The following is a 25,688-nucleotide window of genomic DNA, read 5'->3' as shown; positions in this document are numbered from 1 at the left end:
CCCACACTCTGTGCTCCTCTGTGTCTTTGTTCTTGCTGCCTCTTCTTGGCTCCACTCTATCCATTCTTGTTTTTTTTGGAGACAGAGTCTCACACTGTTGCCCAGGCTGGAGTGCAATGGCGCAATCTCGGCTCACTGCAACCTCTGTCTCCCAGGTTCAAGTGATTCTTGTGCCTTAGCCTCCCTAGTAGCTGGGATTATAGGCGTCTACCACCATGCCTGGCTAATCTTTTGTATTTTAGTAGAGACAGGGTTTCACCATGTTGCCCAGGCTGGTCTCAAACTCTCGGGCTCAGGCAATCCACCCGCCCCAGCTTCCCAGAGTGCTAGGATTACAAGCACAAGCCACCATGTCCAGCTTCCTTCCTCTCCAATTTTTTTTTTCTTTTTTTTTTTTTGAGACATAGTCTCACTCTGTCACCCAGACTAGAGTGCAGTGGTGCAATCTCAGCTCACTGCAACCTCCACCTCTGAGGTTCGAGTGATTCTCTTGCCTCAGCCTCCTGAGTAGCTGGGATTACAGGCACCCGCCACCACACCCAGCTACTTCTTTGTATTTTTGATAGAGTTTTGCCATGTTAGCCAGGCTGGTCTCGAACTCCTGACCTCAGGTGAGCCACTCGCCTCAGCCTCCTAAAGTGTTGGGATTACAGGCATGAGCCACTGCACATGGCCGCCTTCTCCATCCTTAATTGGCAAATCCCAATCACCTCCTCAGCCCCTCTCTCAGAGGAAGCCTGGATCATGCTGCTACTGGGGCTTATCATGTTGTATTAGAGTGAACCAAAATTCCCTCCATCCCTCCCTCCATCCATCCACTCAAACATTTCTGTACTCGGTATCACACAAGCGGTATGCCCAGGGTTCTCCATTTAGTGTCTTCCTCCCCACACTGTGAGCTTCTAGAAGCTGTGACCACATTTTGGCTGCTGTGTCCCATGCACACCCACAAACTTGTGCTGACTCAGCTAATCAGGATGAAGCAACCTCCCCTCACTAGGACGTCAACAGGTGCGCAGCAGATTGTAAAGGGCTGTGCTTCCACAAAAGGTTGGGCTACCTCGTGGTGCCAGGCAGTCTGGGAAGATCAGATCAATGTAGGTCTTGTGGTTCAGAACGGGCAGCAGCTGGGAAATCATGAGAGCATTCTGGAAGGCTCCATCCTGCAGACTGGCGAACAAAGCAACCCTGGCCTTGAGACATGCTGTTCCCAGCTCTGCCCCAGGCATGGGGGAAGTCATGAGGAACTGGCGATAGAGTGGGGAAGAGAGAGAGGTGGTCAGCCAGCGGGGAGGGGCTGGGTGTTCCAGCCCCTGACCACTCCACCCCTGACTGTTCCCCAGGGTGGCCATGGCTCCAGGGTCTCTTTCCCACCTGTAGTGCCAATGGGGTGCTATAGACATTCCCAAAGTGGCCCTCGGGGGTCTGGGCCTTCAAGATCTTCTCTCGCACTGTCCTGACGGCCATGGTGATCCGTTGTCTCCGACCAGGGTTGAAGTTTGAGCGCTTCAGACAGGTGAATGCCAAGCCTGCCATGGCTGCTGTGTCTTGAAGCGGGGAACAGAACATGCAATGAGCTGGAGAGCCAAGGGGCCAGGACAGGCAGGGGCTTGAGGGTCAGGCCCTTGTAGCTATGGGCAACCACAGGAGGGCTTGGAGAAGAAGGGCAACGTGGTCAGATCAGCTAGGGGCACCAACTCAACCTGGTCTGCCCAAGACTTTCCTTGTCTGGACTCTGAAAAATCCTATGTCCCAGGAAACTGCTCATTTCTGGGCAAACCGGTTTGGCTGATCACTCTGCAACTTGAGGGCTAGATATTAAGGAGGAGAACTGGAGGAGGGAGGCCCAAGAGGACTTGACCCCATACCACCTATTTCCAAACTTGGCTGCACATTGGAATCACTAGGGGAGTTTTATTTTATTTTTTATTTTTTGAGACAGAGTCTCACTCACTCTGTTGCCCAGGCTGGAGGGCAGTGATGCGATCTCCACTCACTGCAGCCTCCACCTCCCAAGTTCAAGTGATTCTCCTGCCTCAGCCTCCCGAGTAGCTGGGACGACAGGCATGTGCCACCATGCCTGGCTAATTTTTGTATTTTTAGTAGAGATGGGGTTTCACCATGTTGTCCGGGCTGGTCTTGAACTCCTGGCCTCAAAAGATCCACCTACCAGCTCCAAAGCTGGCTCACAGCTGGAGCATCACCCATGAGCCCTCACCAATTCATCCCTAAAGGACTTGATACGGAGGGGTCCCAAGGAAAGGTGAGTGTGGGGCCAGGGTATGGAGGTCATCAGTGCAGGCCTGGGGACTGAGGAAGTGCCAGCCTGGCCTTGACAGGGTCTGACCTACTCACCCACAGAGTGGTGGCCCTGGTGGAAAGGTTCCAAAGCATACAGGAGTTTGTCCACCACGCTGTCATGGACCCGCTTCTGGTGGAGACACAGGGCCAGAATACCCAGGCCATACTGGTAGTAGCTAGTGTGGGGGTGGCCCTTGTGATCATGCCCTGGGAGGGGGGAAAAAAAAACCGAGGGGTTGCCTCCCTGCCCCCACCCAGCAGCCAGCCCCACCAGCACATGGGACCCCTGGCCTGCACTTTCCAACACACTCCTTTGGGTCATAGGATCCTTCATTCCTTCATTGCCTCAGCCCATACGTGCTGAGGTCTCACTGTGTGTCTGGCACTGTGCTTAGAGGAGGCAGGAGATCCATGGCAGATGGGCGCTGCGCAGTTCGGGCCTCAACCATAGCAATTGCTCATGAGACTGCAATGGTAATGGGAATGCAGACCAAGTAGTGATATTTGGGTGGCTGGGAAGTCAAGGCAGGATTCTGCAAGGAGGTAATGCTGGAGAGGGCTGGGGATGGGTAGAGGTAGAGCCAAAGGTAGAGCAGGAGTGATGCATATAAGGAAGCCAGTCCAGATGGAGGGAGCCTGTATGAAGAAACTGGCTTATGAGTTGAGAGATGAGAGACAGCCGGTATGGCTAGAGCCCACAGAGGGCAGGTGTGTGTGGGAGGCAGAGAACGGATGAGCAGAGCCTGGGGAGAAGGTAAGGGTAGACAGGCTAGCCGGGCCATGTAGCAGTGAGAGGCCCCTGCAGGGTTTAAGCAGTGCCAGCAAAATCAGGTTTATATTGAAAAAGCTGGCTCTGGCTGTTGTATGCTAGGTCAAGTCAGGGCAGGAGAGCTAGCAGAGACAGACTACGGCGTAAATCATAAGCAGGCTGTCCAGTTGTCCCGAAGGCGGATAATCAAGTCAATCTTGGTGGCTTGCCAATGTAAGACTTGTCAATGGGCCGGGTGCAGTGGCTCATGCCTGTAATCCCAGCACTTTGGGAGGCTGAGGCAGGCGGATCACCTGAGGTCAGGAGTTCGAGACCAGCCTGACCAACATGGAGAAACCCCACGTCTACTAAAAATACAAAATCAGCTGGGTGTGGTGGCGCATGCCTGTAATCCCAACTACTCAGGTGGCTGAGGCAGGAGAATTGCTTGAACCCACGAGGCAGAGATTGCAGTGAGCTGAGATTGCGCCATCGTACTCCAGCCTGGGCCACAACAGCAAAACTCCATCTCAAAAAAACAAAAACAAAAAAAACACAGAACACACTTGTCAATAGAGTGTGTGCAGCGCGGGAAAGGCTGGATCAAGGATGGCTATGGGGACAGGTTCCAGCCTCTACATAGGCAGTGAGATGAGCAGAATGGATGGTGGGAAAGATGCCTGGGGAGAAAACCCGAAGTTCTGATTCTCACTAGAGAATATCACCTGATGAGCCCTCCCAGCTGCTCCCCAACCCCAGCGGATGGTGTCTGCTCACCGATGGCTCTCTTCTCATCCTCCAGGAACCGCTTGAGCTGTGAGACCAGCTTGTCCCCCTTGTGGCCCCTGACAAACTCGCAGTTGGCTCTGAGAGCGAGCAGGTAGAGGGCCAGCTGGCCCATGGAAGGCTTGCTCTGGCAGTCACCATCATCCTCGCTGAAGGCAGACCTAGGACAAGGCCAGTTAATGCCTGTGAGAAAGTGCCACCCCATAAGCCTGCCTGGAGCACCCACCCCACCAGCATCACAAAGTGGAAAAAACCTTAACAGTGGGAAACTTTGATAAAAGCTCCAAAAGTAGGTGTGTTGGCTATGTTGTTGTGAGGTGTATACCACAAATATTTAATAAAGATGAACTAGATTCAAGGATAAACTCCAAGGGCTCCTGTGTCCAGATCATCTGTGCCTGCCCCACTGTTTTGTCCATACTTCACCCACATGCCCCCTCCTTTATTTATTTATTTTCTTTGAGACGGAGTTTCGCTCTTGTTGCCCAGGCTGGAGTGCAGTGGCACGTTCTCGGCTCACTGCAACCTCCGCCTCCCAAATTCAAGCGATTCTCCTGCCTCAGCCTCCCGAGTAGCTGGGATTACAGTTGCCCACCACCTTTGGCTAATTTTTTTGTATTTTTAGTACAGACAGGGTTTCACCATGTTGGCCAGACTGCTTTCGAACTCCTCACCTCAGGTGATCTACCCACCTTGGCCTCCCAAAGTGCTGGGATTACAGGTGTGAGCCACCTCACCTGGCCATATTTTTATTTTTTTTTACTCAGATAGGGTCTCACTTTGTCTCCCAGGATGGAGTGCAGTGGTGCCATCATGGCTCACTGTAGCCTTGATTTCTCAGCTTCAAAAGATCCTCCCACCTTAGCCTCCAGAGAAGCGGGGACCACAGGCATGAGTCACTACACCTGGCTAATTTTTTTGTTTCCTTTTTTTTTTTTTTCCCCCGAGATGTGGTCTCAATATGTTGCCTATGCCGGTCTTGAACTCCTGAGCTCAAGCAATCTTCCTGCCTCAGCCTCCCAAAATGTTGGGATTACAGGTATGAGCCACTATGCCTAGCCTTTTCTTCTCTCCACCCCTGCATCCACTTCTCAAGAGGGAGTCTGAGGAAGAGGCGCTCCATGGCTGCCCGATTCTTCACTTCTCATTCAAACACCAAAACAGGCCTCTCTATAATGCCTCTTGAAAAGGGAGCACACAGAAAGATGCTGCTTTTGGATTGGTGCAGTGGCTCATGCCTATAATCCCAACACTTTGGGAAGCCAAGACAGGCGGATCAGCTGAGGTCAGGAGTTCAAGACCAGCCTGGCCAACAAGGTGAAACCCTCTCTCTACCAAAAATACAAAAATTAGCTGGGCATGGTGGCACATGCCTGTAATCCCAGCTACTTAGGTGGCTGAGGCACAAGAATCACTTGAACCCAGGAGGTGGAGGCTGGGGTGAGCCAAGATTGTGCCACTGCACTCTAGCCTGGGCAACAGCAAAGAAAAAAAAAAAAAAAGACGCTGCTTCTGGGCTCAGTATGAAAGAGTGTGGTCATGGATTAGTGATGTCTGCCTCCTGCATGGGAGGGGAGCACACAGAGTCAGATGCTGCTTCTAGGCTCAATGTAGAAGACTGTAGTCATCGATTAGTGATGTCTGCCTCAGGCACAGTAAATGAGCATAGAGGCAGATGCTGCTTCTGGGCTCATCATGAAAGAGTATAGTCATGGATTAGTGATGTCTGCCTCCGGCACAGGACAGGCAGTAGTAGCAGGAGGAGCCCTGCATTTAGCATCTCTGATCTAATCCAACCAACCCCTTCATTCTATAGATGGAGAAAGGCCCTCCATTCTATAGATGGGGAAAATTTCCCTAAGGTCTGCCCACAAAACGGTGACAGGCTCAAACTAGTACCCAAGTTTCCTGTCTCTTAGTATGTGGAGCAAAACATGGAAAAAGAAGAGTGTGGCAATACCCTAGGAGGCACTGCTGGTAACCAAGCTTGAGGCTGTGCAGGTAGAGTTCTTCCTTGGTCCCAGCCTGCAGGCTGGAGAGGCGCAGGCCCACATAGATGCTGGGGTTCAGGTGCTCCAGGGAAAGCCGGTCCATCCAAGGTAAGAGGTGCTGGCCCAACTTCTCTATCAGATGGCTGTCCACCTCTGGTATTTCTTAGGAAAGAAAATGGTGCAAGTGAGGTCACAGGGCCAGGCCACCAGCAAAGAAGTGCTTTGACATTACCAGGGCCTTCTCCAGGGAATACATGTCCTCACCCCCACCTCCACCCAGCACACACCAACTTGCAGAGGGAAATGAAGCCATACTGAAAGGCAGTGGGAGGGGAAAAGGGGGGAAGCATATATCCCAAAAGAGCCGTTGGAGTGAGCCAGCGAGAGAGGTGGTGGGCTGAAGGTAGAGGATGCTACTGGCAGGCAACCACTCTGCCCATCAGCGGTGACAGTGAGACTGGATGCCAAGCTGTAGGGTGTGCCCAGACACCTTGCCCAATGTCACTTGGTCCTCATGCCAGTCCTGTGATGTAGATACTGTCATCATTGCTTTGCACAAAAGAGGAAACAGAAGTTCAAAGTCGTGTCATGTCTTACCCCAAAGGCTGCAGAGCCAAGGATGGACCTAACTGCAAAGCCCCCGCTCTTTGGTGCCCTGCTGAATGTGTGCTACCCATTTACAAAAACATCAGCCCACATGCAGAACGTGTTACACATCAAATTTTCAAACAACGCAGACTTCCAGCTGGTGAATTGAGGCTGCCTGGTGAACTTTCTCCATGCAGATCTCAAAATAACGCTTTTCCTGCCATCTGTTTAAATGAAGAGGACCTGAGATTGTGAGATGAGCTCTTAGAAAACAGTCACAGTTTGCAGCCATTTACCTGTTGCTGTGGCATTTATTCGAAGCTGTGCAACGAAAATACTGAAACACCCTGGAAGCAGAAGCCATAGGGATGGTTCCAAGGGACTTGAGCTCAGCACAGGGTAGCTTAGAGTAGTTTGCCTCGGAGGCACCTTGCACTTTCGGTCCCTGTTTAGTGCCTCCCAGTTGCTGCTGGGCTCCAGCTGCCTGATGGTGGCCTCCACTGTGCCATATCCCAGGGGACTAAGAAAAGGAGCTGCCGCAAGACGCCTCAGCCGCCTCCTGGTGCGAGGACCAGAGCTCCTAGAACACAGCTCCATCTCTGTGGGTTTGGGTCCCACAACCTCGTGTCTGTTTTCCCGACAGCCCCAGATACCTGTTGCTATAAGGTGACCATCCACCAGCATGATACCATACATAATCCTTTGCTGTGCAGGCCCAGACCAGAGCACATGGCTGGTTTCTCACCAAATGTTAATGGAGAGAGACTAGGGGATTGCTTTTTTCCCTTTCTGTCACTCAGAACCATTTTCTGGTGTCTATCTCCATTTCTCCATCTCTCTCCCTCAATGTCTCTGAGGCTCTCTGGGTCTGTCTCAGTCTCTCCCGGCCTGTGTCTCTCTGGTCATCTGCCCCTCCTCACCTCTCTCTTTTTCCCTTTTCTTGAAATACGCAAGGGAGTTCCCTGACCTCACCCTGGGCTCTCACCGCCAGCACGATGAGTCAGCACAGGGTTAGAAACTGAGAGATCAGGATCCAGCTGTAAAGGGAGAGACTGACAACCACAGAGGAACCTCCTTAGAAGGAAGAGGCCAGGCAGATTTACCCAGGGTAATAAAAGCAGCCTTGGGTGAGCTCTCGCCCTACCAACCCAGCCCTGCCAGCTAAGGGCTGATTGCTGTTGACATTCACAAGCACAGGAGCCAGGCAGAGTGGCTCACGCCTGTAATACCAGCACTTTGGGAGGCCCAGGTGGGAGGATCACATGACCCTAGGAGTTTGAAACCAACCCTGGGCAATATAGTGAGACCTCATCTCGAGAAAAAAATTAAAAAAAAAAAAAAAAAAAAAGAAAGGAAAAAGGAAGCACAGGAGCCCACTTTGCATTAGCGTTTGTGCAGCGATCCCTGTCAATTTCACAACATACATGTAGAGCTTTAAACTGGGAGAGCAGGTGTCATGGGATCCTTCCTTGTACTACACCAAGGAGGAAGGCAGGGGAGCATTCTTAGCCCATTTTACAGATGAAGGAATGAGGCTGGGTGCAATTAAATGACTCAGCGCAGATATTTGCACCCCAAACCTCAGTTCAAGATTCCCCAGACCCCAAGGGATTGGGCTCCTGTGGCGTCAGGCTAATGGACTAACTGTCCAAGGCTGAGGACCAGATCAGCCACGAGGGAAAGCTCTGGCTAGCTGAACCCAGAACTCCCCTGGGGACTGTCCAGACACGAACAAAGAGCTGGGGTTCCTGGGCCCAGACCTGAGGTGTCTGATTGCATTTATGGAACACAGATGAGAGGCTTGGAGTTCTGGCCGGGTGCGGTGGCTCACGCCTGTAATCCCAGCAATTTGGGAGGCCGAGGCAAGAGTTTCACTTGAGCCCAGGAGTTTGAGACCAGCCAGGCAACATGGTGAAACCCTGTCTCTACAAAAAAATACAAAAATTAGCCGAGCATGGTGGTATGCACATGTAGTCCCCAGCTACTTGGGAGGCTGAGGTGGGGGAATCACTTGAACCCACGAGGCAGAGGTTGCAGTGAGCCAAGATCGTGCCACTGCACTCCAGCCTGGGCAACAGAGTGAGAATCTCTCAACAAAAAACAAAACGAAAAAAGAAAATGAGACTTCAAGTTCTAAAAACTAAGTTCAGCAAAGCTCTGGTAAAGCTGAAGCACCCTGAGTGGGTCACTCAGCCCCTCCAACCCTCGACTTCTTCACTTGACACCTGGACATGACTGCACCCACCTGTCAGGGTTTCCACAGGGTCACAAGAGACCATGGTGGTGAAAATGTATTGCTGAGCGTTAATCCTAGGTGCAGAGGAGGGGAAAAGCAGCATGGACAGCCCAAAGTCCCAAAGCCCGCCTTCTGCCTCCTGTCTGAAGCAGCAGCCCTGAGCCTCTAAGCTCAGACTCATAGACAGGTCCCAGGAGACAGTGTGCTCCAAGAGACCCCTTGGGGCACAGAACTAGAGTAGGCAGGACCTCCGAAGGCTCACTTCCTGCTGCATAGAATGCGTGTCCCCCACTCCTTTCCTGCCAGCTCCTTTTCTTCCTTCAAGCCTCAGCTCCCATGTGTCCTCTTGGTCTTCAGAAATTCTTCCCCATGCCCAGCTATTTTTAATTTTTTTTTTTTTTGTAGAGATGGGGTCTATGTTGCCCAGACTCATCTCGAAGTGTTGAGCTCAAGCGATCCTCCCGCCTCAGCCTTCCAAAATGCTGTGATTTCAGGTGGGAGCACCTAACCATTGATTTCTTTTGTCCATCCCCCTTCCCTAGAACATAAGCTCTAGGATGGCAGGAATTAGACTTGTCTCATGCTTTGCACGTTCCCCAAAGGCCTGACACAGAAAAGGCTCAGTAACTATGTGCTAAATGAATGTGTGAACAAATGACTGAATTAACAGAAGAGATCTTGTCTTGTGAGGGGTCAGACATATAATCAATCGCAATAGGATATGTTAAATGCTAAGGTCCAGCTAAGCCCAAACTGCTATGGGAGCTCAGAAGGGCAGGTAAGTTCCCTTATCCAATGCCCTAGCCACCCTCCTAAGGACCCAGGAGGAAAGAGGCACAGGATAGAGGCGAGTTACTCACCACAGATCTCAGCGAGGGCCCCCAAGACCCCCAGAAGGAAGAGCAAGGCCCCAAGGTGCCTCATGGCAGCAGCAGGTGGGTGAGCAGTGAGCAAGAATCGGGAAAGACTCCTGGGGCTGGCCCTGTTGAAGCTCTCCTGACCACAGCCGGTCACGGCTCTGAGAGAGGCAGCTTCCTGTCACTGATTAATCCTCCGGGGTGGGGCGGGGGAAGGTCTGTGGTGGCGGGGAACATAAGGCCAAAGAACAGAGGAAGGAAGGGCAGAGCAGCCCTCCTGGAGGTAGGGAACAAAGGGAGGAGGAGGGCGAGTGGGACCATGTGAGACATCTTGAGGCCATCCACGTTCCTGCTTAAAGAGCCCGGGACCAGCGCAGAGGGGGCCTGACGTCTGATCTGCCAAGTCTGTCCGACCGTGCCTGTCTGCTGTCCCCCTAGCTGTTCCAGTGGTGGATTGGCAGGACCGGGTGCCTACCTGGTACTCCTTACCGAAGGAGCCCCTGGTAGTGCCCACCTAGCCCAGGACAAGGAGTGGAACGGGAGCTGCAGCTGCAGTGGTCACGTGAGCAGCAATGCTGGAGTCAGCTGTTTTTCAGCACCGCCTCCCTCGGTTGTGCGGGGAGGGTATTGCGGGGGTGGGGGAGTTGGGCAGTTGCGGGGGTGTGGGTGCCGCTTGCCCCAGACCAGCCAGGCCAGTTTTCTCAACCAATCCGAAAGAGCTGGGAGCCTCCTGGAGAGAACAAAACAAAACAAGTTAAAGAATGGGATTAAGTCCGGGCACAGTGGCTCACACCTGTAATCCTAGCACACTTTGAAAGGCTGAGGCGGGCAGATCACTTGAGCCCAGGAGTTGGAGACCAGCCTGGGCAACATGGGGAAGCACTGTCTCTACAAAAAAACAAAAAACACACAAAAAAACAAAAATTAGCCTGGCGTGGTGGCAGACGCCTGTAATCCCAGCTATTTGGGGGGCCGAGGCAGGAGAATCGCTTGAATCCAGCAGGTGGAGGCTACAGTGAACCAAGATTACACCACTGCACTCCAGCTTGGGTGACAAAGTGAGACCCTGTCTCAAAAATAAAATAAAATAAAAACAATGAGATTGAATCAATTGAGACACAAAACTACCGGAAGCAGGGGTACTTGCCAGAACTCGGAAAGTAACCTCAAAAAAAATCTCTGCAAACAGGAAAGAGAACAAAAGATTCCTCATCTGCCCAGCCCCACAGGAAAATCAATGTATACGAGTTAACTAGTGGTGGCTGTGTGACTTTGGCCAGGTCACTTAACCTCTCTGAGTTTAAAACAGTTCTTCCTGTGTGAGATGAGAGGGTTAGGCAAGGTCATTCTAACAGTTCCCTTTCAGGTCAATTTGTGAAGACACTATGACCTTAAAATATCTCCAATCACTTTCATGCACAATCTGTATTGCAATTATTTTATGGTAAATTGCCAAGGTTCACTCTTTTAAGACAATCTGTTTTTGAGCCTGACTTATCACAAACCAAGCTCTTGACAAACAAATACAGCAACGTGTGTCTGTTTACGGAAGTACTTGAAAATTTTAAATGATAGGTTGTCCAGTCAGAAAGGCTGGATGTGGCCACTAGGAGGAGCACCCCTGGAGGTTCTGAGGAAGGAGGGAGGCACCTTGGTCCTGGGTGAGACTGCCTTGGCTCCCCCAACCCTCTGCCTGTTTCCAGTAACAACGATTATGATTCCTGCTATTTCCAGGAGGGCAGCCTGGAGGAGGTGGCCATGGAGAATAGCCTTCGTATCGTCAGCCTCTGGTGAGAAGCAGCAGCATCCTTCCAGAGAGTCTTCTGATCCCCAGGGTTGTGAGGGTGTCGAAGTAAAGGAGAGACACACCCACCTGCCTACCTACCTGGACTCAGTGCTAGAGAGTGGGGGAGTAGGAACAGGAGGACAGCACATTTCCCATACGTATTAGAAATACTGGTGGCTCATGCCTGTAACCCCAGCACTTTGGGAAGCCAAGGCAGGATTGCTTGAGCCCCCAAGTTTGAGACCAGTCTGGGCAAGATGGTGAGACCCTGATTCTAAAAAACAAAAAAAAACAAACGCCAGGGATGGTGGTGTGTGCCTGTAAGTCTCAGCTACTCGGGAGGCTACAGGTGGGAGGATCACTTGAGCCCAGGAGGCTGAGGTTGCAGTGAGCTGAGATCAGACCACTGTACTCCAGTCTTGGCGACAGAAGGAGACCCTGTCCTAAAAATAAAGTAAAATTTAAAAAAGAAATAGAGTGACTGGTCAGGGGTAGTGCTATTTTAGGTCATGTGGTCAGGGAATGTGAAAAACAAAATGATTACATCATTTAGATCAGGATTTCTATTTTTTTTATTTTTGAACTCCTGGGCTCAAGCGATCCTCCTGTCTCAGCCTCCCAAAAAGCTGGGATGACAGGCATGAACCACTGCACCTGGCCAGATCAAGATTTCTATTTGTGGTGAAAACTAGCTTGGAATGAGAAAGTAAAAGTCTGCCTGTGCTCCCACTAGACTGGGATAACAGGGACCTCTAAAGCCAGCTGCAACATCAACAGGAAACATTTCTTTCTTTTTTTTTTTTTTTAAGACAGGGTCTCCCTCCTCAGACAGGGTTTCACTCTTGTTGCCCAGGCTAGAGTGCAATGGCATGATCTCGGCTCACTGCAACTTCCGCCTCCTGGGTTCAAGTGATTCTTCTGCCTCAACCTCTTGAGTTGCTGAGATCACAGGCATGCACCACCACCCCCAGCTAATTTTTGTATTTTTAGTAGAGACGGGGTTTCACCCTGTTGGCCAGGCTGGTCTCGGACTCCTGACCTCAAGTGATCTGCCTGCCTTAGCCTCCCAAAGTATTGGGATTACAGGCATGAGCCAGTGCACCTGGCCAACAGGAAACATTTCTATCAAAGCCATGCATGCTACAGCTATAAAGTGTCCTAATACCCATGTTTCTTTGGGTGACTACAAGTTTTTTTACTGATATTTATATTTTTGTCCCTAAAATCACAAGCAATCAGAAATTTGCTGTTTGATATCCTATTAGTAAGAACAGAATATCCCACTGTTGCCTAGAAGAGCTATGTCATTTTGACACAGAGGAGCAGTCTTAGATAAGGTGTTTCTGGACTCAGCATTCCACATTTCTCTTAACTTTGTAGTTTCCAAGGAAACAAGACTCTGGGTCCACTTTGCCGTCCAGACCTGAAGCTGACCCTTCATACACAGCCCTGTGATACTTTGAGCCTGCTTGCCTCAAAACACTGCTTGCTTTACACTTCACCTAACTCCACCCTTCCCCTCAATTCTTTAATAACCTTTCCCTTTGTTCAGGCAGAGCACTGCAGTTCCTCTGCTGGGTGGTTTCGCGCAGTGGAATAAGTCAACAACTGGGTTTGTTTCTGGTGGTTTCAGGCTGACTTGGCAAGGACTAGCCTAAGAATTAACCCAAAAGAGAAAAATAAAATTGTATGCATGAAGATGGCGTGAGAAGAATGAATATAACAAATACACAACTCTGGTCCTGTATGAAATGTATATTTTAGTGATTAAAAGTGTACATATATTAAAATCATATTTTAAGGCCGGGTACAGTGGCTCACACCTGCAATCCCAGCACTTTGGGAGGACGAGGCGGGTAGATCACCTGAGGTCAGGAGTTTGAGACCAGCCTGACCAACGGTGAAATCCCGTCTCTACTAAAAATACAAAAATTAGCTGGGCGTGGTGGCACGTGCCTGTGATCCCAGCTACTTGGGAGGCTGAGGCGGGAGAATTGCTTGAACCTGGGGGCCGGAGGTTGCAGTGAGCCAAGATCATGCCATTGCACTCCAGCCTGGGTGACAGCAAGACCCCGTCTCGGAGAAACAAAAAACAAACAAAAACAGAAAGAAAGAAAAGGAGGAAGAGGAGAAGAAAGAGATAGCAAAGATAAAGAAAATCCCATCAACTAGAGCATTGCTTCCCAACTGTGGTCACTGGATGACTGGTAGTCTCCAAGACCCTTTTAGAGGGCCCGTGAGTTTAAAATTACTTTCAAGTGGCCGGGCACATTGGCTCATGCCTGTAATCCCAGCACTTTGGGAGGCTGAGGTGGGTGGATCACCTGAGGTCTGGAGTTGGAGACCAGCCTGGCCAACATGGTGAAACCCAGTTCTACTAAAAATACAAAAATCAGCTGGGCTTGGTGGTGGGCTCCTATAGTCCCAGCTGCTTGGGAGGCTGAGGCTGGAGAATTGCTTGAACCCAGGAGGTGGAGGTTGCAGTGAGCCAAGATTACACCACTGCATTCCAGCCTGGACAACAGAGCGAGACTCCTTCACACACACACACACACACACACACACACATGCATACGCATTACTTTCAAGTTAAGATAAATAGCAAGACACTATTAGTGTAATAGTAAGACATTTCATCAAATGGTGCAGGAACAATTGGATGTCTACACGCGAAACAAACAAATCGACCTACACACATACCTTTCACAAAAAATTAACTTGAAACAGACCTAACTATGAAACACAAAACTATAAAACTTCAAGAAGAGGTGATGCCTTTTTAGATACAACACCTAAGGCATGGTCCATGAAAGAAGTAATTGTCTGGGTGCAGTGACTGGGTGCAGTAACCTCCAGCACTTTGGGAGGCCAAAGTGGGAGGATCACTTGAGACCAGGAATTTGAGACGAGCCTGGGCAACATAGTGAGCCCCTATCTGTATGAAAAGAGAAGAGAGGCCGGACATAGTGGTTCACACCTGTAATCCCAGCAATTTGGGAGGCCAAGGCAGGTGGAACTCCGTCTCAAAAAAAGAAAAAAAGTGTATTATAGTTTTCACACTGCTATAAAGAAATACCTGCAATTCAGTAATTTATAAAGGAAAGAGGTTTAATTGACTCACAGTTGTGCATGGCTGGGGAGGCCTCAGAAAACTTGCAATCATGGCAGAAGGCAAAGGGGAAGCAAGCACCTTTTTCACAAGGTGTCAGGAGAAAGATTGAGGAAGTGCCACACTTAAAACCATCAGCTCTTGTGAGAACTCCCTATCACGAGAAGAGCATGGGGAAACCACCTCCATGATCCAGTCACCTCCCACCAGGTGTCTCCCTCAACAAGTGGAAATTACAATTCAAGATGAGATTTGGGTGGGGACACAGAGCCAAACCATATCAGGAAAAAAAAAGGGCCAGGTGCGGTGGTTCACACCTGTAATCCCAGCACTTTGGGAGGCTGAGGCGGGTGGATCACAAGGTCAGGAGATCAAGACCAACCTGACCAACATGGTGAAACCACGTCTCTACTAAAAATACAAAAATTAGCTGGGTGTGGTGGCACGTGCCTGTAATCCCAGCTACTCGGGAGGCTGAGGCACGAGAATCACTTGAACCCGGGAAGCAGAGGTTGTAGTGAGCCGAGATTGTGCCACTGCACTCCAGCCTGGACAACGGAGTGAGACTGTGTCTGGAAGAAAAAAAAAAAAAGTTCGTAACTTTATTCATTACTGCTAAAAACCGGAAGCAGTCAAGGTATCCTTCAATGAATGCATAAACAAATTGCAGTACATCTATACAATGCAATATTGCATATATAAAAACAGTGATAAAATAAAGTGAGCCATTAAGCCATAAAAAGACATGAATGAGACTGGGGCGCAGTGGCTTATGCCTGTAATCCCAGCACTTTGGGAGGGTGAGGCAACCAGATCACTTGAGGGAAAGAGTTTGAGACCAGCCTGGCCAACATGGTGAAACCCTGTCTGTATTAAAAATACAAAAAAAAAAAAAAATGAGCCAGGCATGGTGGCTCACACCTGTAATCTCAGCTACTCAGGGGGCTGAGGCAGGAGAATCGCTGGAACCCAGGAGGCAAACGCTGCTGTGAGCTGAGATCGTGCCACTGCACTCCAGCCTGGGCAACAGACTGAAACTCTATCTTAAAAAAAAAAAAAAAATTAGATCAAGTAATCGTTGACAAAAAGCATTAAGAGAGATAAAGAGGATGTGTCAGATTGTGTTTTCAAAGCTGTCTGTAACAATACCAGCCGTTCCACATGGTTTTCTATAATTTTGTCATTCATCCATGAAGAGATGAGTCTAATTCCCCTCCCTTTGAATCTAGGCAGGTTTGTGACATCCTTGTCAGTAGCAGAATGCAGAAGTTAACTCGAGGTCAGAAAAGAAACTGCAACTTCTACCTTGCTCACTTGAACACTTGAGCTGGAGTACCGAGCTGTCATGTAAGCAGTACAACTGCCTTGAGGCGGGTACACTGTGAGGAACACCAAACTGATCCACAAAGGTAATCCACATGGATAAACCCTGAGATTACCTGGAGAGAGAGAGATCCAGCTAGCTCCCAGCTTTTCCACACCCCTCCTATTCCAGCTTTTATGGCATAAAAGATGTCAAGACAGAACCATTTAGCTGAGCCCATCCTGAATTTTTTTTTATTTTTTTTAATTTTTATTATTATTTTTTTGAGATGGAGTCTTGCTCTGTCGCCCAGGCTGGAGTGCAGTGGCGCGATCTCAGCTCACTGCAAGCTCCGCCTCCTGGGTTCACACCATTCTCCTGCCTCAGCCTCCCAAGTAGCTGGGACTCCAGGCGCCCACCACCACTCCTGGCTAATTTTTCGTAGCTTTAATAGAGATGAGGTTTCACCGTGTTAGCCAGGATGGTCTCGATCTCCTGACCTCATGGATCCACCCACCTCAGCCTCTCAAAGTGCTGGGATTACAGGCATGAGCCACCACACCTGGCCTTATTTTTTACATTTAATAGAGACAGGACCTTGCTTTTTTGCCTAGGCTGGTCTCAAACTCCTGAGTTCAAGCTCACACCTCAGCTTCCCAGTGTTGGGATTACAGGCGTGAACCACCACGCCTGGCCAAGAGTTCTTTATCTGTTATATAAGACTGTTCTGCAGTGAGCAGCTACATGCAAACCTACCCCTGAAGGCTGAAGGAGCCGAGAGGCTGAAAAAAAAAAAGCTGACAAATCTAGGTTCTCAGAAGGCAACATTTAATAGGGACTCACAAACAGAAGATATTTCTCAGACAGCCATGGGGTGGTGGATCTCTGCACCTGCCCTACAGAAAGTATGTATAGCAAGTTATTTTTGGTAAACATGAGTAGTTGGTCAATGCCTCACATCTCACCTGATTAGGGGTTATCTATGCTGTGGGTAGTTTGACCTCTGCGTAACAGACTCGCCTCGGCTGAGCATTGAAAGATCATTGGATCTCCGCCTTTTTGTTTGTTTGTTGAGACATTTCACTCTTGTTGCCCAGGCTGGAGTGCAATCTCAACTCACCACAACCTCCACCTCCCGGGTTCAAGTGATTCTCCTGCCTCAGCCTCCCGAGTAGCTGGGATTACAAGCATGTGCCACCATGCCCGGGTAATTTTGTATTTTTAGTAGAGATGGGGTTTCACCATGTTGGTCAGGCTGGTCTCGAACTCCCAACCTCAGGATCTCTGCTCTTCTAATAGTTAACCTTCAGTCTGCTGCTCAGCTATGTCTGCTCTTCGATTGCAGGAGATAAAAGTCTACTTTGTAAGATAACATAGAAGCCCCCTCCGGCTTTCACAATTAGCCATTAATTGCTTGCTAACAATCCCTGGTCTCTCATTATCCCTCTGTAAGGCATTCATACAACTTGGCAATAACCAACCCTCTTGTTTTTGTAAACATTGTTCACTCTCTGCCCCAAATATTCCAAATACCTCAGTTAGCGCACCTGGCACGGCACTTCCCTCCACTGAGATGTCTTCCTTGGTCATCACTGGTGAATTATTTTTTTTTAGACAGCGTCTCACTCTATTACCCAGGCTGGAGTCTAGTGGTGTGATCACAGCTAACTGCAGCCTCTACCTCCCAGGCTCAAGCCATCTTCCCATTTTAGCTCCTTGAAGAGATGGGACTACAAGCGTTTCCCACCATACCCGGCTACTTTTTTTTTTTTTTTTTGAGGCAGTCTCACTCTGTTGCTCAGGATGGAGTGCAGTGGCACGATCTCGGCTCACTGCAACCTCTGCCTCCTGGCTTCAAGCGATTCTCCTGTCTCAGCCTCCCGAGTAGCTGGGACTACAGGTGCCTGCCACCACGCCCGGCTAATTCTTGTATTTGTAATAGAGACAGGGTTTCACCATATTGGCCAGGCTAAGTTTCGAATTCCTAACCTTATGATCCGCCCGCCTTGGCCTCCCAAAGTGTTGGGATTACAGGCGTTGAGCCACTGCGCCCAGCCCCAGCTAATTTTTTTAGTTGCTAATTTAAAAATTTTTGTAGAGGTGAAGGTCTCATTATATTGCCCAGGCTGATCTCCAACTTCTGGACTCAGGCAACCCTCCCACTTCAGCCTCCCAAAGTGCTGGGATTACAGGAGTGAGCCACCGCACGCAGCCCTGCCATTGGTGAACTCTTTAGCAGTTGTGCTGCCATCCTGTGGACAGACTCTGCCCCACTTATCAATTAGGCTGGCACCCTCTCCACTTGCGAAGCAGTTGAGGGAGCTGGTCCCTCATCAGTAAGGATAAAAATTATTTGAATAAACAATTAACAAGCATGGACTTCTGGAAGTCAGTAGAACCCTGCACTCAAGGAATCTTGAGTATTCACTAGGTACCAGGTGCTTTACGTGAATTACCTCACTCTTCCACTGAAATGTGGCTTCTGTGACTGAGGAATTTAATTTTTATCTGAAATTGATGGAAAAAAAATAGAGATGAGGTCTCACCACGTTGCCCAGGCTGGTTTCAAACCCCTGAGCTCAAGCAATCCTTTCACCTTGGCCTCCCAAAGTGCTAACATTACAGGCGCGAGCCACTGCTCCTGACTTGACATTATTTTAAATAGTCTGCAGCCATAAAAAAGAATGAGTTCGTGTTCTTTGCAGGAACATGGACGAAGCTAGAAGCCATCATTCTCAGCAAACTAACACAGGAACAGAAAACCAAACACCACACGTTCTCACTCGTAAGTGGGAGTTGAACAATGAGAACACAGACACAAGAAGGGGAACATCACACCGGGGCCTGTCGTGGGGGGTCGAGGGCAAGAAGAGGGAGAGCATTAGGACAAATACCTAATGCATGCAGGGCTTAAAACCTAGATGATGGGTTGATAGGTGCAGCAAGCCACCGTGGCACATGTATACCTATGTAACAAACTTGCACGTTCTGCACATGTATCCCAGAACTTAAAAGTTAAAAAAAAAAAATCACAAATTGGCTGGGCATGGTGGCTCATGTCTGTAATCCCAGCACTTTGGGAAGCCGAGGTGGCAGATCATTTGAGGTCAGGAGTTTGGGACCAGCCTGGCCAACATGGTGAAATCCCATCTCTACTAAAAACACAAAAATTAGCCGGGCTTGGAGACGCATGCTGGTAATCTCAGCTACTTGGGAGGCTGAGGCGGGAAGATTGCTTGAACCCGGGAGGTGGAAGTTGCAGTGAGCCGAGATTGCACCACTGCACTCCAGCCTGGGCGACAGAAGGAGACACTGCCTCAAAATAAATAAATAAAATAAATAAATAAATAGTCACAAGTGGCTGGTGGTGACCCTATTGGATTATGCAGGTCTACAGGCTGCATTCTTCATTATTAAAACCCTAGTAACAATCCGGACACCTTGATTTTTCCAGTACTTTATGGTTTCCAAAGTATTTTACTCCACTTCTGTCTCGTGATTCTTATAATACGGGGAAATGGAAGCTCAGAAAAGTGAAGGGACTTGGTTCAAAGCTTCACAGCTTCAAGGCCATGCACCTGCCTGCCCAGCTCCTGGTCACCTCACTGCATTGAACAGCCTAAGCACATCATGTTATATTTCTCTAAACTCATCCAAGTAAACGTTCGCACATTCACCTCTGATGCACCCTTCCTTCCCCGCTCACAGAAACCTCTCTTGGAATATTGGGAGTGGTCAAAGCTTTCTGCTTCCTAGTAAGAAGAGTACATTCCAGGAAGAATAACATTTCCGTTCTCATATCCCTTGAAGCTCAGATCCTACCCTCTGTCTTGGCCTTCCCACCCCTGCGCTTGATTCCACAGTGCAATTTGATTATATGAACAGCAATATCTTTTGATTTGCAATTCACTAAGAACCCAAGAAACAATGGTTCTATACATACTCCCTCTTAAAAGAACTTTTCCACTCAGTATCTACTCCAACACTATTTCTTGAGTTCTTACTTTGTGCCCAGCACTGTGCTAGGTGCCTAAAAAACACTACAGGAATTTTTTTTATTTGGGTACGATTTTATCCATTTCGCGTAAGACCTTGTCCAAAGTCAGCCTTTTTTTTTTTTTTTGACACAGAGTCTCACTCTGTCACCCAGGCTGGAGTGCAGTGGCGTGATCTTGGCTCACTGCAAGCTCCGCCTCCCGGGTTCACGCCATTCTACTGCCTCAGCCTCCCGAGTAGCTGGGACTACATGCGCCCGCCACCACGCCCGGCTAAGTTCTTTTGTATTTTTAGTAGCGATGGGGTTTCACCATGTTACCCAGGATGGTCTGGATCTCCTGACCTCGTGATCTGCCCACCTCGGCCTCCCAAAGTGCTGGGATTACAGGCGTGAGCCACCGCACTCGGCCAACAAAATCATTTTAAAATAAAAAACATGAAACCAGTGACCTATGATTGCACCTCTGCACTCTAGCCTAGGCGACAGAGCGAGACTGTCTCAAACAAAAACACACCATAACTTTGTCTTTTTTTTATAATATTTTAAATTAAAAACATTTTGGCATATTATAGAATTATATATTAATACGACTTTATTTTTAGTAACCTTAAAGTTTGGTAACCTTAAGCCTAGGAAAAAAATCCATTTTAAAAATTAAAAAATACATATTTCTCATATTCTCAAGTGAGTATGCAAAGAAATCTTGAATTGTTTGTGACATATTACCATTTTATAGATGAGAACCACTGTATAACTATAAACGTGTTTTTGTAACTTTTTTTTGAGACGGAGTTTCACTCTGTAGCCCAAGCTCGCTGGAGTGCAGTGGCGTGATCTTGGCTCACTGCAACCTCCACCTCCCTGGCTCAAGCAATTCTCGCACCTCATCCTCCCAAGTACAGGCTTGCGCTACCACACCTGGCTAATTTTTTTAAATATTTTAGTAGAGATGGGGTTTCACCATTTTGCCCAGGGTGGTCTCAAACTCCTGAGATCAGGCTATCTGCCTGCCTCTGCCTCCCAAAGTGCTGGGATTACACGCGTGAGCCACCTAGCCCGGCCCTGTAATATATTTTTTAAATTGAAAATGACCCAGGCATTTAATGAGCATTTATTTAATTTAACATAACTTTAACATTTTAAATTACATGACAATTGTATTTATAAGCATTTATTTTATATATTCATTTATTTTTGTTTCTGTTTTGCTTTGTTTTGAAACGGAATTTCACTCTTATTGCCCAGGCTGGAGGGCAATGGCGCAATCTCAGCTCACCGCAACCTCCCGCCTCCTGGGTTCAAGCGATTCCCCTGCCTCAGCCTCCCGAGTAGCTGGGATTACAGAGGCATGTACCACCATGCCTGACTAATTTTTGTATTTTTAGTAGAGACGGGGTTTCTCTATGTTGGTCAGGCTGGTCTTGATCTCCCAACCTCAGGTGATCCGCCCACCTCGGCTTCCCAAAGTGCAGGGATTACAGGCGTGAGCCATCGCGCCCAGCCTATATTTATTTTTACCATTGACTTAGACTAGTTATGAGAACTGAGATATTAGACAAAGGTAATCATTTAAATTTTTTGCTATTTTTACAGGCTGTGACTATCAGATTATTCACCTAAGAATCTTAAATACGTATTTTGTTGATAACTTGGAAGATTTAGTTGTTTTCTATTAAACTAGTTATATTAAATTAGTTATATTTATCAAAAAATCACACACAAAGGTCATTTTGGTTTTGGCTGGGTTTATAGTTTTACAATCTTTACGCCAAACCCCTGACACCCTTAAAATATCTAGCACAGGCACATGTAAAACTTTGACTAGTAAACCAAGGCAAAAATGTATGTTGACAATTTTAAAAACATTTTTATTTTACCAATAATTTTTAAAACCAGTTTATTTATTAAACATTTACTTGAGTCAGGCCAGACCCTGTGACTCATGCCTGTAATCCCACCACTTTGGGACGCTGAGGCAAGTGGATCACTTGTCAGGAGTTTGAGCCCAGCCTGGCCAACACAGTAAAATCCCATCTCTAACTAAAAATACAAAAAGTAGCCGGTCATGGTGGCACATGCCTGTAACCCCAGCTACTCAGGAGGCTGAGATAGAAGAATCGTTTCGAACCCAGAAAACGGAGGTTGCAGTGAGCCAAGATCGCACCACTGCACTCCAGCATGGATGACAGAACAAGACTCCGTCTCAAGAAAAAAAAAAAAAAAATTTTACTTAAGTCACGTAAACTTGAAAAATATATTTGGGCTTTCTTAATTTGTGAGTATTTGTTTTTAAGTCAACTTGGTACCATGTAGACACAACACAGAACATATGTAGACACATCTAACCGCATACACAAATAATCTTACAGCTTTAGGCCAGTTGTGGTGGTTCATGCCTGTAATCCTAACACTTGGGGAGGCCAAGGTGGGGGGGGGGGTGGGTCACTTGAGGTCAGGAGTTCAATGCCAGCCTGGCTAACATGGCAAAACCCCACTTCTACTAAAAATACAAAAATGAGCCAGGCGTGGTAGCAAACATTTTTAATCCCAGCTACTCAGGAAGCTAAGGCACGAGAATCACCTGAACCCGGGGGGGGGGGGGGGGGGGGGGGGGGGAAGAAGAAGTTGCAGTTGCAGTGAGCAAAGATTGTACCACTGCACTCCAGCCTACTAAACAGAATGAAAAAAAAAAATTATCGGTTTTACCTTAGAGCTCTAATCCTGGGATAGTACTGTGTGTCTGGAATTGCTGGGTTCTCGGTCTCACTGACTTCAAGAATGAAGCCGCGGACCCTCAAGGTGAGTATTACAGTTCTTAAAGACGGAATATCCGGAGTTTTTTTTCCTTCTGGTAGGTTTGTGGTCTCCCTGTCTCCAGCAGCGAAGCCGCAAACCTTCGCAGTGAGTGTTACAACTCATAAACGCAGTGTAAACCCAAAAATCCAGCAGCAGTTAAGGTTTAGTTCAAACAGTGAAACAACAATACTTACACAGCCTAAAAGAAGATCCTAGCGAGTTACCACTGCTGGCTCCGGCAGCCTGCTTTTATTCTCTTATCTGGCCCCACCCACATTCTGCTGATTGGTCCATTTTACAGACAGCCGATTGGTCTGTTTTACAGAGTGCTGATTGGTCCGTTTTGACAGGGTGCCGATTGGTGTGTTTACAATCCCTGCGCTAGACACAAAAGTTCTCCAGGACCCCACTAGATTAGCTAGATACAGAGTGCTGATTGGTGTATTTACAAACCCTGAGCTAGACACAGGGTGCTGATTGGTGCATTTACAAACCTTGAGCTAGATACAGAGTGCTGATTGGTGTATTCACAATCCCTTAGCTAGACCTAAAGATTCTCCAAGTTCCTACCAGATTAGCCAGATAGAGAGTGCCGATTGGTGCATCCACAAACCCTGAGCTAGACACAGGGTGCTGATTGGTGTGTTTACAAACCTTGAGCTACATACAGAGTGCTGATTGGTGTATTTACAATCCCTTAGCTAGATATAAAGGTTCTCCAAATCCCCACTAAACTCAGGAGCCCAGCTAGCTTCACCCAGTGGATCTCATACTGGCAAGGCAGGTGGAGCTGCCTGCCAGTCCTGCAGTCATGCACCCGCACTCCTCAGTCCTTGGGCGGTTGATCGGACGGGGCGCTGTGGAGCAGCGGGTGGAACTCCTCAGGGAGGCTCAGGCTGCAGTGGAGCCCACAGCAGCGGGGAGGAGACTCAGGCATGGCGGGCTGCAGGTCCGGAGCCCTGCCCCGCGGGGAGGCAGCTAAGGTCCGGAGCGCAGCGCCGGTCGGTGGGCACTGCTGGGGGACACGGCGCACCCTCCGCAGCTGCTGGCTCGGTGCTAAGGCCCTCACTGCCTGGGGCCCGCGGGGCCGGCCGGCCGCTCCGAGTGTGGGGCCCGCCAAGCCCACGCCCATCCGGAACTCTAGCTGGCCCGTAAGCGCCACGTGCAGCCCTGGTTCCCGCCCGTGCCTCTCCCTCCACACCTCCCCGCAAGCCCGAGGGAGCCAGCTCCGGCCTCGGCCAGCCCAGAGAAGGGCTCCCACGGTGCAGCGGCGGGCTGAAGGGCTCCTCAAGTGTGGCCAGAATGGGCGATGAGGCCGAGGAGGCACGGAGAGCGAGCCAGAGCTGCAAGGGCTGCCAGCACCGTCACCTCTCAGTACTACAGTCACCGGTTTATAAAAGATGGTTGGGTCCAAATTATTTTTGACAAAACTGGAACTTGTTTACATGGCTAAACTTTATTTGTCGTAATAGGTAATCTAATGGAGGCTGTAAACCAAAATTTTGGGTAGTTTCCATGGCAGTTTGATTTTTAAAACCCATTTTTTTTTTTTTAAGCTTTAAATGGGGCCGGGCATGGTGGCTCATGCCTGTAATCACAGCACTTTGGGAGGCTGAGGCAGGAGGACTGCTTGAGCCCAGACGTTCGAAACCAGCCTGGGCAACATAGCAAGACCCCATATCCATATACACACACACAACACACACACACACTTGAAAAAACAATGAGTTTAGGGTTAAATGTTTATTATATTTTAGCTAGAACCTGGCTGAACTATATAGAAAAATAAAATCTCCAGGTAGCCTTGAATTAGTAACACTGTAAAGAGTTTTATCTCAACACCAGTAGAAAAGTCAACAGACTTAAAGCAGGTAGAAAAATAAAATAGAGAACGTAGAAGCCTTTACATGTTAACTCTATAACTGCAGGTTGACATTTGAGCTCTGAATTTTCCTTGATGTAATTTGCCCACCAGTTTAAAAATGTGCACAAAAACGGGCTATAATATGTAGCCAGCTAGCGTCCCAAAAAAGCTAGCATGCCTTTGAACTTTCCATGTAGTTTTTAAACATGTAAGCCAAAGGGTTCCTGAAGGTGGTTGGCTAGAGACTGTCCCATTAGTACTAAGCACCCCCCTTAATTGCACTTCCCTTACCCAGGTGACCCTTTGAGAGTACTCTTAGCATAAGCACCCTCACAAAATCTACGAACCAGCTGAGTTTGACCTGATTACACCTCCATCCCCGCCGGTGAGCCCAGGGTCCACAAAATGTTCCCTCCGTGGTCTGAATTAAGGGAATCAGGAAGGCCGCCTTTAAACCCAGGGTTGACAAAGACATTCCTTGCAGGGTCTGGATGCAGGGAACTGGGACCAGGCACTGGGAAGGACTGGGAAGGCCCCTGCCAATGCAAGGCTGACAGGTGAAGGTCCCCTCCAGGGTCCACCAATGATGGGAACCCAGCTGGGAAGAAATAAAGTCTCCAAGATCTTTTTTTTTTTTTTTTTTTGAGACCGAGTCTCACTCTTGTAGCCCAGGCTGGAGTGCAGTGGCGCAATCTTGGCTCACTGCAACCTCCACCTCCTGGATTCAAGCCATTCTTCTGCCTCAGCCTCCTGAGTAGCTGGGGCTACAGGTGAGCACCACCTTGCCCGGCTAATTTTTGTATTTTTAGTAGAGACGGGGTTTCACAATATTGGCCAGGCTGGCCTCGAACTCCTGACCTCGTGATCTGCCTGCCTTGGCCTCCCAAAGTGCTGGGATTACAGGCATGAGCTGTCGCGCCCAGCCAGTCTCCGAGTTCTTTAACCTCAAGCAGGAGATCTTGGATTCTGATAGGGCTTACCCAGACCCTTTCCCAGAGTGATCGGGAGCAAGGGGACTTTGTTAAAGAGTCCTCGTTGGCGACAGGCATTGTCCAGGGCAACAGGAGGAAAGAAATCTGGGGTGATTTTAGAATCTCACTCTCATTACCAGATATGTTAACTGAAAAATCATGAGAATCTATAAATTTGGATAGGAGACTTTTCATTTATTTGTTTTTTCGTTTGTTTATGTAGAGAACCAGTCTTTCTATCACCCAGGCCGAAGTGCAGCGGCGTGAACACAGCTCACTGCAGCCTCAACCTCCTGCGCCCAAGCGATCCTCCTGCCTCAGCCTCCTGAGTCGCTGGGACCACGAATAGCTGGGA

General features: G+C 48.7%; 1 protein-coding gene and 1 long non-coding RNA gene across 4 annotated transcripts in view; one reads left to right on the top strand and one right to left on the bottom strand.

The window, feature by feature from the left end:
• TCN2 (transcobalamin 2) overlaps positions 1-10,104 on the bottom strand; it is a 20,966-nt gene extending 10,862 nt beyond the window's left edge. Inside the window, exons 1-6 of one of the 3 annotated variants that reach the window (XM_063722665.1) lie at positions 9,983-10,104; positions 5,796-5,988; positions 3,827-3,996; positions 2,356-2,508; positions 1,375-1,547; positions 1,061-1,247 (exon numbers count right to left, since the gene is read on the bottom strand). In XM_063722665.1, coding sequence (XP_063578735.1) covers positions 1,061-1,247; positions 1,375-1,547; positions 2,356-2,508; positions 3,827-3,996; positions 5,796-5,929 — 817 coding nt within the window. In that variant the 5' untranslated portion in view covers positions 5,930-5,988; positions 9,983-10,104. 3 annotated transcript variants of the gene reach the window in all.
• On the top strand, positions 9,736-25,688 carry LOC134761167 (uncharacterized). The gene is made up of 3 exons (XR_010139453.1): positions 9,736-9,790; positions 22,414-22,501; positions 25,557-25,688. It is a non-coding gene; the product is annotated as an uncharacterized LOC134761167 (long non-coding RNA).

Source organism: Pongo abelii, chromosome 23, assembly GCF_028885655.2.
Source record: "Pongo abelii isolate AG06213 chromosome 23, NHGRI_mPonAbe1-v2.0_pri, whole genome shotgun sequence".
NCBI classification, from domain to species: Eukaryota; Metazoa; Chordata; class Mammalia; order Primates; family Hominidae; genus Pongo; species Pongo abelii.
This window is presented reverse-complemented; position numbering and strand designations above follow the sequence as displayed.